This window comes from Callorhinchus milii, unplaced genomic scaffold (assembly GCF_018977255.1).
Source record: "Callorhinchus milii isolate IMCB2004 unplaced genomic scaffold, IMCB_Cmil_1.0 Scaffold409, whole genome shotgun sequence".
Lineage (NCBI taxonomy): Eukaryota > Metazoa > Chordata > Chondrichthyes > Chimaeriformes > Callorhinchidae > Callorhinchus > Callorhinchus milii.
Window position 1 is genome coordinate 51,948 of NW_024705150.1, and position 15,758 is coordinate 67,705.

The window sequence follows — 15,758 nt, forward strand, 5'->3', positions numbered from 1 at the left end:
GGACATTGACAAAGAAAATTTATCAAAATCTGAAAAGCGGTCAAAGAAAGATGGTACATAGATGGATGCTTGCAATTACAGGGGTACCAAGAGAAACGTGGATTTTATAACACACAAAGTCATATATTCCTGTCAAGGAGTGGTCAGAACACATTGCAAGAAGGAATGACGGCAAGTAGTCGAGACTAATTCGCTCGTGGCAGCCAACGCAGTGACATCCACCTCAGAGATGGAGCGATTAAATGAGCTCGTATGCAGGAGCTAGATGGATTGTTAATGCTGCTGAACCATAATACATTTGGTAACGGTTTGGGGAGGCCTTCAGCTGCTGATGACGAATGTTATGATAAACCGATCTTGTTTGTACGTTTGGAAATATACGTTTGGATAGTGCTATACAGCAGATGTTTTAATAAAAGATCTACAATGTATTAAATGTATGTGTAAGGGGCCGTCCATAAATGACGTCACGCACCTGGGGGGGGGGGTCAGACATTTGTGACGCCGTGTGACGATGGGGGGGGGGGGTAAAAAATCGTCCAAAATCGCGTGACGTAATTTATGGACGGCCCCTAATACATAGATATTTTGCAGTAACAATTTGAGCAATTCGCTATTACTGTACAGTACTTTATTTCCCTTTCCTGTTGGGCGGCTGAAATCCATTTTTCACACCCCCTCCAATCTTCCAAGTGGAGAATAGCCGCCCTAACGACATGGCATGGCTGTGCTTTTAACGTCCTCATGCTCAATTAACTGACCAGTATACCATGCAGCAGTATTTTAGTGTTCACGTTTTACCCCTTAAAAACTGCATTACTCTAATTATCCACTCAACATAATTGGATCATGCACTGAAGTGTTGAGACACATAACTGACCTTAGTGCTTGCCATAGAAAAACAAGACTATATTTCCTAAACAAAGACAGTAATACTGCAGTAATATAAGCTAACATATGTATTTTCAGGCCTTTATATGCAGCTTGTCTGTCAAATAAATACAACGAATACATACAAGTATTGATTAGTTATATGACTTGAATAAGATATACAATGGGAGTTAACTTTTTTGTATTCGCAAAAGCTTTATGGCTATCTGATATTCCGGCTATGCAGCACATATGTTTGTTTGCATTCCTTATCAAAATGGAGATTGAGGTCTTCATATTAAATCTGCAGCATGTGGTATCAAGAAACAGCAGAACTTAATATTGCATTAAAATATACATATTTATAATATTTCTGAACGTAATTTTTTATTTGGTTTTCTAGTACTCTGTAATTCGACTCCAGAAATATACATAGAAAATGTGTAATGACAAACACTAAGTACTGTATTTGTATCGTAACGAGCCTTTTTAAAATGTATTTCCATCAAAAAGAGCACGCGTTTTATAACTGCAGTCCAACGAATATAATGTTTGACCAATTTAAAGTGCTGGACAACAGTCTCTGCTCATTACTTACGCATGCCTTCTCAATCGATACGAAAAGCAACTACGTAATGTAAGCTTCCGGTAATTGCATTTGTAGCCCAACAGACATTTACAAATGTCAACCATGTTACTATAATGGATTGGGGTCGGATATAAACCGGAGATTTAATGCATAAAATATGGTTTAAAAAAAGACAGGATAGGCAGACATGACAGCTTACATTCCATGGATTTGTGTAATATGCCGTATATAACTACTGTATATCAAATCTTAATTATTTACTATAGTATGTTGTGTCTGGGATTATTCCATCACATTTAGAATGGGTATAAAAATATGGGTGTAATCATGCATTTTTGCATTTATAAATATCAATTCCTAGGCTTGTGATGGGGAGTGTTGGGGGTCCAGTGCGTAGCACATTGCCATATGAAGGTGGAGACTAAGTTAGATTCAAACCCACTGATATAAATGGTGGTTAAAATATGGTCCAACAACCCTCTTGACTGACACGGCGTGTAGAGGCCTCGATGTAGCAATGGATTTACACAGGCATGTGTAAATGAATACAAGCTCAAGGTACATGTGAGTTGCGTGTGTATGTGTAGTGCTGTTTTTTCACAATATAACAACTTATTTTTCTTCTGTGTCACTTTATTCGTACAAACTCCTCGCGTTCTACACCACGAATCTCCCTCGCAATTCTTCCACTTGTACTGTTGCCACGCTTCGCTCGCTCTCGTTCCACTAGCCTTTATGTTGCACTCTGCTAGCTTCTCCACTGCTAGCCTCTCGCAATATCCTCTGCTAGCTTCTCACCGTATACTCCGCTAGCTTCTCGACTCCTAGCCTCTCACCATATACTCCGCTAGCCTCTCTACTGCCAGCCTATCTACCCTCACACCTCCAACCTCGCCCTTGCCTCCAGCAGGGGATCAGCCATCACCGGTGGAGAGGACGAGGTGTGGAGAGCGGGTTTCCCAACTTCTCTTGTGTTCACTCTTGTCTTCACTCCAACCAACTCGACCTCTGCCTCACACGTTTCCCATTTATCCAGAGGCGTAGCTAGGATATTTTGCGCCCGGGGACGAACTATAAAATTGGCGCGCCCCCCCCGCCCCCCCCCCCCCGTTTAATCACATTTTCCTATTACATCGAATAAGGAATAACAATTTTAATTTTAATGAAACATTGTATTTAAAGAAGCAAATTTATAGAAATTATATTACACGGGATCACCGGTGGAGAGGACGAGGTGTGGAGAGCGGGTTTCCCAACTTCTCTTGTGTTCACTCTTGTCTTCACTCCAACCAACTCGACCTCTGCCTCACACGTTTCCCATTTATCCAGAGGCGTAGCTAGGATATTTTGCGCCCGGGGACGAACTATAAAATTGGCGCGCCCCCCCCCCCCCCCCCCGTTTAATCACATTTTCCTATTACATCGAATAAGGAATAACAATTTTAATTTTAATGAAACATTGTATTTAAAGAAGCAAATTTATAGAAATTATATTACACGGGATCACTCAGTCACTGTCGTAGACTGGTTGACATAGTCTACAAAAGATACATTTTTCTTGATTTCACTGTCACAAACTGGTCAATCACGTAATCAAAATCTGTTTTTTTCCAATATTTCTCTTTCAACGCTAAGAAGAGCAAGATCGCTGAGACGATATTGTCCCATTGAAGCACGCAAATACGACAAAATAAGTTTCAATTTGCTGAACGACCGCTCACAGCTTGCAATTAAAACTGCTATTGTTAATACAATTTGCAGTGAAATTCGCAAATTCGGAAATATGTCGTCTCCATAAAACACAATACAACCAAGAAGATCCAAAGGAGTTTCTGGTAAAACTTCATTCCGGTTACTGAGCAGCATTTTCAATCTCCAATTTCTTTGAAAAGTTCATGACCATTGATGTCGGTGTCATAGAAATTTCCAAAATCTGTGCAATTTCGACGAATTGCATCGACATCTGTGTCGGATAGAAGAGTTTTGACGTCCAGCAGGAATCCTAATTTTGTGTTCAGGTCTTTTGGTCGTAAAAACCGTGTTGACATCTCCTGTTGAAGTCGATAAAATACACTCTTCATAACGCGCACACTTTATTCTTCTGCTGAAAGTCCTGCATCTCTTGCCAGTTCTCCTGGCATCTTCCGACGTCGCCTAATTCTTATGTCCACATCGATCCCCCAGGCTGTGCATCTTGTTTTGGCGTTTTTTACAGCAACTTGGCTCAAATCATCACGAAGCTTGACAAATTCATGCTCCAAAGATTCAAGATCAGTTGCTGCTTCCTTGAAATTGATAGTAGGATCCTGTAAGTGCTTCTGAACACGATCAATTTGTCCAAGAATGACATTCCAGAAATGTAATAAAACTATTAAGTTAAAATTTAATACGCATGCCTGTAACTGTTCTGCATCACTTCTGGTTTCAGGCGTCATAGTTACATCCTCCGATAATTTGTCTAGCAGCCCTACTAGTTCATCCAGTCCTTCATAGATATCTTTAACAGCTTCTGATCGTGCACTCCAGCGTGTTTCAGACTCCCACTTTACTGTGATGGGCACAGCTTTTTTAACTCTTCCCAACGAATTGTTGAATGAGAGAAAAACAAATATATACTTTCGACTGTTCCAATAAATGTGATATGTGGATTCTGTTTAGCTGAGTGTACTGTGGTTGTCACAGTTGACAAACAATGCTCTGTAATTTTTGTCACATATTCGTTGTTGACTAAGGCTGAAAGACTGCGCCTGTCTGTTGTTTGGGACGTTCTTCCATGTAAGTTCTTAATAGGCGCGTACCAAAATGTAATTACATGACATGTAGGCTGTGTGGCGAGATATATAAACTTTTAGGTTGAGGTGTAGATTTGTGCAGTAGTTTCAGGCTGCCGCGCCCGCCACAATAAGTTATAATGTAACGTTGTAAGCCTCATTTTGGCGCCCCTTTACCTTGGCGCCCGGGGACATATGTACCCCTCCCCCCTCGCTACGCCTCTGCATTTATCCCCCTCCTTATTAAGTGCCCGCAGATGGCCCTCATTAAGCCTGTGTCATCCCGACGCCTCTCGCAAGTGGCTTCCCCCTTATTGCCTCAATCTCTTGCCCCCCTGGCGTCGTTAACTCCGCGTTTGCATTTGCAACCAGCCAATCACTTGCATGCATCTTAATTGGTCACCATTCTCTGGTTGCTCTCTCTCCCCACCAGTGTGCCCTGACGTGACTGCACTATCCGCCGCTCACATGCGTGCACACTGTTTTCAAAACCCCATGCGCGTTACTCCACTTTAGAGTTTTTTGTTCATGTTTTTGTTTGTTGCGGTTGCACCCGATTCAAGAGCTGAATGGCTCACAGGGCTATACCTAATAAATGAACTTGAACATGTGGATCAATTTTGTTGGATTCCTTTAGTGTATGTTGCTGTTGATGGATTTACATGATAATTGTAGCCGCTAGAGACCGCTAAAAGATTTGGATGGAATCACGACCCTGATTTATGACAATTCATAAAATTATAGGAGAGGGGGTGGGGGAAGCTAAGAGGTGAAAATTATACCCATAAAAAAACATGTAAAGTTACAGAAAATCAACACGTTCCTTCGGAGTGGGCAGATAGGAACTTGGTTGGACAGCGCATTCGTGCACGACAAATATGCACGACAGACAAATAATCCCTGGTGGGCAGTGTGGAACCTGTTGTTCCTACCTGTATGATATCCCTTCTTTTCCAACTGTTAAGGCAGTCACTGTTGCTAGAAATATAAAGTAATTTATCACATCTAAACAAGATAATCTCTGTGGAGAAGGGTAACATTTACTTCTATCAGATTAGGTAGAATTACCATTTGTAAAAATCTTTCATCGTGAAAATACTGAATTGTCTATGTAACTGGAAGTTTATGTTGCTAAGAATACACCCATACACAATTTTGGCCACGGTTTTATTTACATATTTCCATCCCTGTTTCCTTGCTGAAAATACAAATGCTTACTCGTACTCTTGCCATCATCCCGCGGGGGGGGGGGGCAGCCCCTGAACAAAGTGAAAAAAATAATCCACCAACCACATGCCATGTTCATATGCATTGTTAAAAAAAATTGTGAATAGTATATTTTGAAAGCAGGTATGTGTGGTGTTACAAGCAAGTGAACTTGTAGACGGTGAATTTCACACATGATGGATAGAGAGCCAAGGTTCGGGTTTCACAGGAAGGAACCAGCTGGTGCCATTTCCATGGACACATAACCATTGAACGCATCGGTCAGCTCGTACGTGTGCGGCCTTTAGCAAGGTGGTGCTTACTCTCTGTTACGTTCAACGGAGTGAATCACCAACAGCCGTAGTGGCAAAAAAAACATCCCTTCTCCCATGAGCATAGCTTTTTTGATTAAATTTATGTTAACGCAACCCGAATGATATAGTTGCTTTGCTACTTACACCAAACCGAGAGATCAGCAATTTGTCTCTTGTATGTCATTTGCTATGGCTTTCTTGGCCCTCGAGAGCTATTGATCATCAGTAATTATATCCGTGTACAGTATTTTTATTTTGTGTAAAGCTAAATTAAACACTTACATTAAAAAAAACTAATTTTGTACGTGTATCATCGTTATTGTGCATACAGTATCAGCAGAATTTCTGCATTACTGCACTTTGAATTCATGATTGTGCATGAACATGTTTTTGTTTTCAAATAGTTTACAATTTTTAAGAAAAGATAATGTTGTGCTTTTACTTTAAAATCCCCAGCAAATTCACGGTGCCATGTTAAAGCTGCAGGATTACAATTATTGACTGCGGCCGCCTGGAACGCAATTCCTTCCGATATTAAGAAGCCACTGCAGCTATGCACTTTTAAATCTAAATTGAAAACTAATTTCTTTAAAACTGATTTTGTGTTTAGTTTGTTGTCCATCCCCGGCACCTCCAATTAGCATGGTTAGCTACGTACGATGCAAAACAAGTTCACCATACATGACCTAGATAAAGAAGCATTTTTTTCAGCTGGTGCATGGTGAAAAATGTACAAGCCTATTCTACTGTTGGGAGTTAGACAACTGCAACAAATCTAAAAAAATGTTTTTTTTTTTAAACATTGCAAGTGCGTCGATTCAAGAGCAGCAATCATCTAATGGGATCAGCAACAGAAAAAAGGGAAAAGAGCATCATCAATAAGGACCCCACATTAGTCATAGCTTTTATAGGCTTGCCTCAGTGTCCATATTAATATTTCACCTGTCAGCTCTAGGCCCTTCCCACTGATACAGCAGTTTTACCTCGCAATGTAAAAATGGACAGCATAACACAAATATACACTGCAGTTGTGCAGCAAATGATTTTACTCAGCATGACCATTGTAATGTATGTATTTTAGACATGATTACATTAGATGGAAACAAAGTTATGAAATTTATACATTTTAAATATATACTTTTAAAATAGAGCAAATGTCATGACACATTTATAAAACTGGTTCACTTGTGATGCATTACATTATTAAAGTTCATAACGTTTCATATTGCATCATTTTACACAAGCAAAATAAAAATGTATCTTCACTGAATTTTTTCTGTGGTGAAATAGCTAAGACATTTAAAATGAGCTCAAAATAATAATCCGATTTTCTAGTTCTACGTGAAGTACAGATTCACATTAATTCTTCTGAATGTGTTAAGCTAGATATCACAGTTGTTAGTAGTGCATTTTTAACATAACGGGCATATACATTGCTTTGGATAAATAACCATCAACATCCATGATCAATCCACTGCTGAATCAAGGGCTTCCCTCATTGTTGCCATCCCTCCCAGCCTTGCAATGCCACACTCCATCTCAATCAATCTTGCTTCTGCACGCAAGATTAGCTCACATACACGGGCAATATGAATTGGGAAACGTGCACAGTATTTGTGTACATGTAAAATATATAATGGCACAATGAAAAACCAAGAAAATACTGAAAAATGAATATACCCGTAACAAGTATTACTGTTCGCGTACTGTATAATGAAACGACACATTTTGCCATTACAATACAGTAAAAGCATACAATTTACATTTGTAATTACATCACGTTCTAACACCCATACTCTATTGAGTACAATTAAATACTTGAAAGTGACACACTGCAGATCAATCATGCTATGTTTACAATGTTAGCTACAGTGAGGGAAAAAAGTATTTGATTCTCTGCTGATTTTGTACGTTTGCCCACTGACAAAGAAATGATCAGTCTATAATTTTAATGGTAGGTTTATTTGAACAGTGAGAGACAGAATAACAACAACAAAATCCAGAAAAACGCATGTCAAAAATTTTATAAATTGATTTGCATTTTAATGAGGGAAATAAGTATTTGACCCCTCTGCAAAACATGACTTAGTACTTGGTGGCAAAACCCTTGTTGGCAATCACAGAGGTCAGACGTTTCTTGTAGTTGGCCACCAGGTTTGCACACATCTCAGGAGGGATTTTGTCCCACTCCTCTTTGCAGATCTTCTCCAAGTCATTAAGGTTTCGAGGCTGACGTTTGGCAACTCGAACCTTCAGCTCCCTCCACAGATTTTCTATGGGATTAAGGTCTGGAGACTGGCTAGGCCACTCCAGGACCTTAATGTGCTTCTTCTTGAGCCACTCCTTTGTTGCCTTGGCCGTGTGTTTTGGGTCATTGTCATGCTGGAATACCCATCCACGACCCATTTTCAATGCCCTGGCTGAGGGAAGGAGGTTCTCACCCAAGATTTGACGGTACATGGCCCCGTCCATCGTCCCTTTGATGCGGTGAAGTTGTCCTGTCCCCTTAGCAGAAAAACACCCCCAAAGCATAATGTTTCCACCTCCATGTTTGACGGTGGGGATGGTGTTCTTGGGGTCATAGGCAGCATTCCTCCTCCTCCAAACACGGCGAGTTGAGTTGATGCCAAAGAGCTCCATTTTGGTCTCATCTGACCACAACACTTTCACCCAGTTGTCCTCTGAATCATTCAGATGTTCATTGGCAAACTTCAGACGGGCATGTATATGTGCTTTCTTGAGCAGGGGGACCTTGCGGGCGCTGCAGGATTTCAGTCCTTCACGGCGTAGTGTGTTACCAACTGTTTTCTTGGTGACTATGGTCCCAGCTGCCTTGAGATCATTGACAAGATCCTCCCGTGTAGTTCTGGGCTGATTCCTCACCGTTCTCATGATCATTGCAACTCCACGAGGTGAGATCTTGCATGGAGCCCCAGGCCGAGGGAGATTGACAGTTCTTTTGTGTTTCTTCCATTTGCGAATAATCGCACCAACTGTTGTCACCTTCTCACCAAGCTGCTTGGCGATGGTCTTGTAGCCCATTCCAGCCTTGTGTAGGTCTACAATCTTGTCCCTGACATCCTTGGAGAGCTCTTTGGTCTTGGCCATGGTGGAGAGTTTGGAATCTGATTGATTGATTGCTTCTGTGAACAGGTGTCTTTTATACAGGTAACAAGCTGAGATTAGGAGCACTCCCTTTAAGAGTGTGCTCCTAATCTCAGCTCGTTACCTGTATAAAAGACACCTGGGAGCCAGAAATCTTTCTGATTGAGAGGGGGTCAAATACTTATTTCCCTCATTAAAATGCAAATCAATTTATAACATTTTTGACATGCGTTTTTCTGGATTTTGTTGTTGTTATTCTGTCTCTCACTGTTCAAATAAACCTACCATTAAAATTATAGACTGATCATTTCTTTGTCAGTGGGCAAACATACAAAATCAGCAAGGGATCAAATACTTTTTTCCCTCACTATACTACTTCGTTTACTCATCATCATTATTTTTTTAATAAATACATCTTTCGCTTTCAAAGGTATCACTTATTAAACATGATTATTCATCTTTTCCGCGTTAGAGTTTAATGGACACTGTTGCTGGAGATAATTAAGATAGTATGACCTTATTTTGTCCATCTCGGTTGAATTGTGCCAGGGATTGGTCATAATTGGACACAGAAAATTAACAGAATGCTTAACGAATATAGTGCAATGGATAGTCTGATATGTTGATTAAAGCCAGAGTGTATGGTGGAATTAAGGTTTGTTCTTTGTAAACATGTAATGTACGTTTCTTTTTTCAAGTCATATGTGGAGAATCACTTTACACCTTTTATGAGAAAACTGTTTCACACGATTTCATCCTTGAAAGTCATATAACACAGAATACAGATATGAATGCACATTTACAATTTTAGAAAATCGGATTAAGTACTTTTTTTCCTGAGTGAATGAGAGCCCGTATAGCATACGCAGATAAATAAACGGAATTACTCTATTCACCTTTGCAGGAAGTGTAGTGCTCCAGACTTGCATTTGACATGCACTTAAAATGACGAATTACTTATTCGAATTTTTTTGGCACACAGCACCATGTACTGACACATAGAATAATGACGCTTTTGTTGATTAAAACTGTCATCACGTGAAGAACCGGCAGTTGGTTGAGTCTATGCGACAGTAAATAGTACATCTTAATTGTCCATAGGATCTGGGGAGAAAAGTGATGTGAAACAAAAACAAACAACAATGATGTAAAACATATTGTATGCAAAAAAACATACTTTAACACTACACGATGAAAGCAATATCAATGTACATGTATTTAATCCTATGACATTTCATATCTGGACAGGTGGCACTGTGGCAGAACACTCAACGCACATTCAGAAGGTTACAAGTTCAAATCCCGATGAGGGATCAACGACCCATCATCTGTCTGGAGTCAAAATATGATTACCACTTTGTGGGAAGTTAACAGTGGCTCTCCCATAAAATATTGGTCCCCTCCAAGCGAATGTGCAATTACTGCCACTTTCAGGGCAACTAATCAAGATGACAACCACCCCATCTTCATGTTTCATGTTTAGGATGTGACTTTTGAACATATGCATTCCAGAAATAATTAAACATGTTTGTGCAATATTTTTCATTAATCCAAACAGTATTTCTAAACTTCAAAGAATACCATTCGTAATTCAGGACAGCAAGGCCTTACCCAGGAAGATAAGTCCCACAGGTGTGGAAGCCAAAGTCCTCTTTGTCACACTCCTCCTCTCCTTCTTGCTGGTGGCCATCGCCACAGAATGACTTCTTGCAGCCTGGCACATTTAAAGAGGTCTTTTGACAGGCTGAAACAACAATTCTGGGCTCGTTTTTGCACAAACAGTATGCTTTCCAACAACACATTTTTCAAGCGGTGGACCTACCTATGCAGGTGTCAGAGCTGACATCATTTCCATCATCACATTCTTCTCCATTTTCTTCCTGCACCGTCCCATCTCCACAGTAGCCCGTGAAATGTGGAGGAGCCAGCTAGTTTTGATGATCAAAAAAATATACGTATTAATATGCTTGTTTAATTGTTGTGCAGTGAGCAAGTATTTCTGGCTGTGATCTAAATATTAACATTTCAAATGGTGATAATTCATGTATAGCTCCCAACCCAATGTAGCAATATATTTAAACAGACAATGCAATCTGCTGATGTTAAGAGACCTTAAGTGTGTCATGTTCAGTTATGTAACAGTTATACCTGGATAGGCACCCAGCCTGTTGGTTCCTTGAAGAAAAGTGAGCGAATGTCCCGGCGAAAGACAATTGTACTTGGTACATTAAATTGATCCAGCTCCTCTTGATCTTTTACTACATACACCTACAAAGTACAACGTGTACAGGTTCACAGGAGCAAACCCTCAAAATGTGCGCATACAGTGGACCTTTACACTCTCGCATGTAAAATCACCAATGCATGTATTCTTGTGGTAGCTCATGATAAATGCAATTTGGTGGGGAGTTTAAATAATCTTAAAAAACATGTGAATGAGTGAATTTTACTTCCAGAGTCACTTACAGTTGGTAATGTAGGAAAAGGTTGTACACCTGATTGAACCATTGGATTTTGAGTCTTGGGGTTCAGATGAGGACACAGGCACTTTCCTGGTGGTCCAGGCTGTCCTTGAGGCCCTCGCTCTCCCTTTCTCCCGTGCATCTGACCACCTACATTCGCACACAAACACCTATAAGAAAAGGGGGGAAAATCTGCACAAGTAACATTTCAGCTATAAATGGTATGCACTAAAAATGCATGTTTTGAGTTTTTAACCATACAATGATCGAACAAAAACGATTGATTAGTTTTATATAGCGTTGTTTGTTTGAGGAACCACATATAAGCTGGAGGGCTGTCAGGCATGAGATGTAGCCAACAAGTGCTTTGCAGTTCTCTATATATTAATACATTTTCAGCTAAGTAGTGAGAGTTTATAAATTCGCGAGGAAACCGGAACACCTGGAGAAAACGCACTCTCGTGAGGGGGCAACACTCTATCCCATACTTTTCTGTACTGCATTCTGTTGGCAAGATAGGACATTTCACTTCGATGCCCATGGGAAGGGAATTTTGCAATATTTTCCGATTCACCAACTGCCTGGCTAATTGTAATTTGTAATAAGTTTTTATTTACACAACGACACATGAATTGGCTCCAAAACTTAGGTTTTAAATGTGCACAGTATTTTTTCTGGAAACACATTTACCAACTCAACAATTATTAGAGAGAAAATGTGTACTGATAAAATGCTGTTATAATCATAAAACTAAACACAATACAACAGGAAAATTTGGAAAATATGAAGCTTGCTTTAGTAACTTTCCACTATTTGTGTATCACACCATACATTTTATAAAGTTGTATATCTTTAATGAAGAGATATATTTCTATTGACATGCTTTCAACACATAAAATGTGGCCAAAATGAAATATTGCCTTTCCATAAGCTAACAAGAGCGTTCAGTAACGCAGCATATCCTGACTGGATGAGTCACACAGCTCAGTTGACTTAGATTATGCATGGCGCTCTTCATCAAAGGGCTTGCCCATTTTCATTTGCTGGTCTGATGCAAACCACCATTCATTCGACTAAGTGCTATTGATATTTTTCCTCGTTTAATCAAATTCTCTCATGGGAGTTCAGTCCGTGAACATGTTTTTCTTTCAGCCACTGTGTTTTAGTCCCCAACTGAAACAAAGCTTTATGCATCTTCAATTGTTTATCAATATTGTCTAAGCTCAACACAAACCTGATAAATTCATATTTACTGCAAATCATAATACTTCACACAGTGTGAAACCAATCGATATGCAAATTACTAACAATCTCATCAGTTTGAACAATAATTTTAGAAACATGATAAAGAACATGCCAAACGGCGGGATTAAGTCTAGCGGCTATAGCACATGAACACATTCACCCGTTCACACACATACCATCTGCCTTCATTAAGGGGCCAGAGATGCCGGGAGGGCCTGGGGACCCTTGGTTTCCTGGGGGCCCACGTGGGCCCAAGTCTCCCTTGGAGCCCTGCAGAACAACACAAGGATTAACTCTGGGCGGAGGTCACATAGCGTGGTCCATGAGCACAATGGACAGATTGACTTCCATCACATAGTAACATTTAAATTCCACCACTGGCGTCTGGTCACTATCAACCCTGCCCAATGCTCATTGAACAATAATTTAGCCTGCCTTGAGACAAAGGGGTTGTGCTAAAGCATAATTTGTTAATGTTATGTTGCATGCAATTTTTACATTACATTAAAAAAAACCTTTCTAATGCCATTTTACAGCAGTGTGCCCTACCAAGCCATTAATAATGAGCTGCTAAATGAGTGTAATTAAAATAAGTTGAGAAGATTCCTGTTATGTAACAGTTTATATATATATGTAGGACACGTTTTGATGAGGCCGAGGGGAGCATTGCACATCATATATTACAGGAACCAGTTTAGAAACAAGGTATATATACATCCTGTTGCGATAATAATGCTTACGTGTTTGCCACGCTTCCCAGGTTTGCCCATGGGACCCCTTCGTCCTGGAGGTCCATCGTCCCCCTTGGGCCCCCCATCGCCCTGCAACACGTGGACAAACATCAACATGGCCGGGCATGGCTGTGGAAACGTTCCAGTCGGGCACGCTGGCCACATCCATGGCCCAGGACCCTTGAAAATGCAAAGTTTACCACGTGTGAGCCTACAAAATATCCTCTGCCGGGCAGCAAAGCAAGTAGGTTCGTGACTGTGTGAACAAATTTACGAGTGTTATCCCCTTGTGTGCATTTATCGTCTTTAGGTATTCCAGTTTACTCCAACACAAAGCAAATGACTCGACTAAAAATAATTCAGAAATAAATAGGAATGCTCCTGCGTGTTAAGACTCAGACAATAATTTTCCTGAGCAAATACAAAATACACTATTGTTAATGGAATAGAATGCGTTACCTTCGGTCCAATCATCCCATGCACCCCTGTGCTTCCCTGCACGGGAAGACCAAAGAGATATACTTTTCAAAACTGCATGATAATATATTTATTCTCTTATATAATGACGATCAGAAATACTATGTCAGCTGTTAGATGGCCTCTCAAAGTTGTCGCCATCCCTCATGGTCTCATGATACAACAATCCATCAAACTCCTGCACATCAGCTGAACCATCTCCACCTCTGCAGTGGATATCCTCCTTTAGCTGCGACTCCATCGGCAGTCTCAAGTCAACAACCACGACAATGTCTCTAATTTGCATTCTCTGATCCATGTTCCCCTTTGTGCCTCTTGCTGCCTCAATCAATCTATTTAAAACTGGAGAGAAATTTGACATTAAGAATTGCAGACCCATTAGCCTCCTGTCAAACATATACATTGTTCACGACTATTATTGCAAATTTAGACCAAGACTGATGAATATCATATACCATTATGCCTAGCCATTGTAGAGTATAAAAAGGCATTTGACTCAGTAGAAATTTACAGTCAACCAAGCTCTCACACACCAAGGTCTCTGTAATACAAAATAAATGTGTTCCAAAAATATATTACCTTTTCTCCCTGAATCCCATGATCCCCTTTTTCCCAACACCCTGAGGAATGGAACAAAAATTGACAGACTATTAACAAGACCCTAGAGATTGAAAATTATTTCGAAAACACAATTAAACAACATGAATTCTAACTACAAAGTTTTACTGAACGTTGTGTTCATTAGCTGTAATAGCATTTAAAGTGGTGCCAGGGATATGCGTTCCATCACCGTATCTCCTTTAAGCCCCGGCTCTCCCTGTAATGAAATAATACATCATGATTACTGTCAGTGTTTCTTCTAATGTAATACAACCTTAATTTCGTATATTATTACAGAGGGGTTCCCATAGGCAAGGGTTTCAGGATTCAGACTCTTAGAAGGATGTCCGAGCCACATTCTAATCACACCGCACATGTCACATGTTCACAGTGTGTACAGGTTTCCCTCACTTAATGTAGTAGTAGATGTCTGCCGAGTATACCACGGATGCAGTACACAAACAATGTTGTCCCACGTCCAGCCGCATAGCCGCATACTAGTAAATTCTAACCGCATATAGAGTATTTTGGGTAGAAATGGGTTAGCCACATATTCGCGAAATAGCACTGACCGAACCCGCATAAAGCGAGGGGAAAGAGCTTGATTATTTTATTCATGCAGAATTTACATTCGGGCTACTTTTTCAAAGCTAGACATCAAGCAGTGAATAAAGTCGAGCTGCTATCTAACCTTTAGACCCTGAGGACCCCGAGCGCCTGGCATCCCCAGCAGCCCAGCATCGCCCTTGTTACCCTGTAATTGGTGAAATCACATCACATTTATTCAGCCTTTATTAATTCAATAACAATTACCCTTCAACCTGTTCAGAGACAACTCCCAGTTGAGCTTAAACAATGAACTGGAAATCAATCTTACTCTCTTGAAATCTATTACATTTTCAAGTGGTGGTGATTCTTTCTATCCAAATATTTCTCAGCAGTAGAGTGAAAGGCTTGGAATCGAAAGGTAGCAAGTTCATATCCGATTTGGGGGTTGAGTCAGCCCATCATCCCTCCAGGGTCATTAGAATGAGTACCACTGTGTTAGATAAGTCAACAGTTGTTGTTCTATAGAGACTCGCCCCCACCATAGAAACTTGGAACTTCCACCACTGGATCTGGGATGTAAACAGGAGATTAGCATTGCCTCAATGCTCATTTGAGCAAGAAATCACTTTTTTGAGCGATACTTTTGCCCAGCTGTGAAAGAGAACATTGGGTTATACATTCTAACCTCAGGTCCTCTTGGTCCTGGTGGACCCGTTTCTCCCGGAGAGCCCTGTAAACCTTGAAATCCATCTGCACCTGGCTGCCCCTTTTAATGCACACACGACACCAGTTGTTAGATCCAACAGCAATGGGAAAATACACACGTAAAATTATAAACA

The 15,758-nt window shown here is 40.4% G+C and overlaps 1 protein-coding gene across 1 annotated transcript; it reads right to left on the reverse strand.

Annotated features, from left to right (window-relative positions):
• Positions 1-9,889: 9,889 nt before the first annotated feature.
• On the reverse strand, positions 9,890-13,767 carry LOC121852100 (acetylcholinesterase collagenic tail peptide-like). Its single transcript, XM_042346202.1, has 8 exons — positions 13,753-13,767; positions 13,303-13,383; positions 12,739-12,832; positions 11,322-11,467; positions 11,004-11,123; positions 10,678-10,783; positions 10,467-10,569; positions 9,890-9,959 (listed from the first exon to the last, which is right to left on the reverse strand). The coding sequence occupies exons 1-8, from the start codon at positions 13,765-13,767 to the stop codon at positions 9,890-9,892; spliced, it is 735 nt and encodes a 244-aa protein (XP_042202136.1).
• Between the last annotated feature and the right edge of the window lie 1,991 nt (positions 13,768-15,758).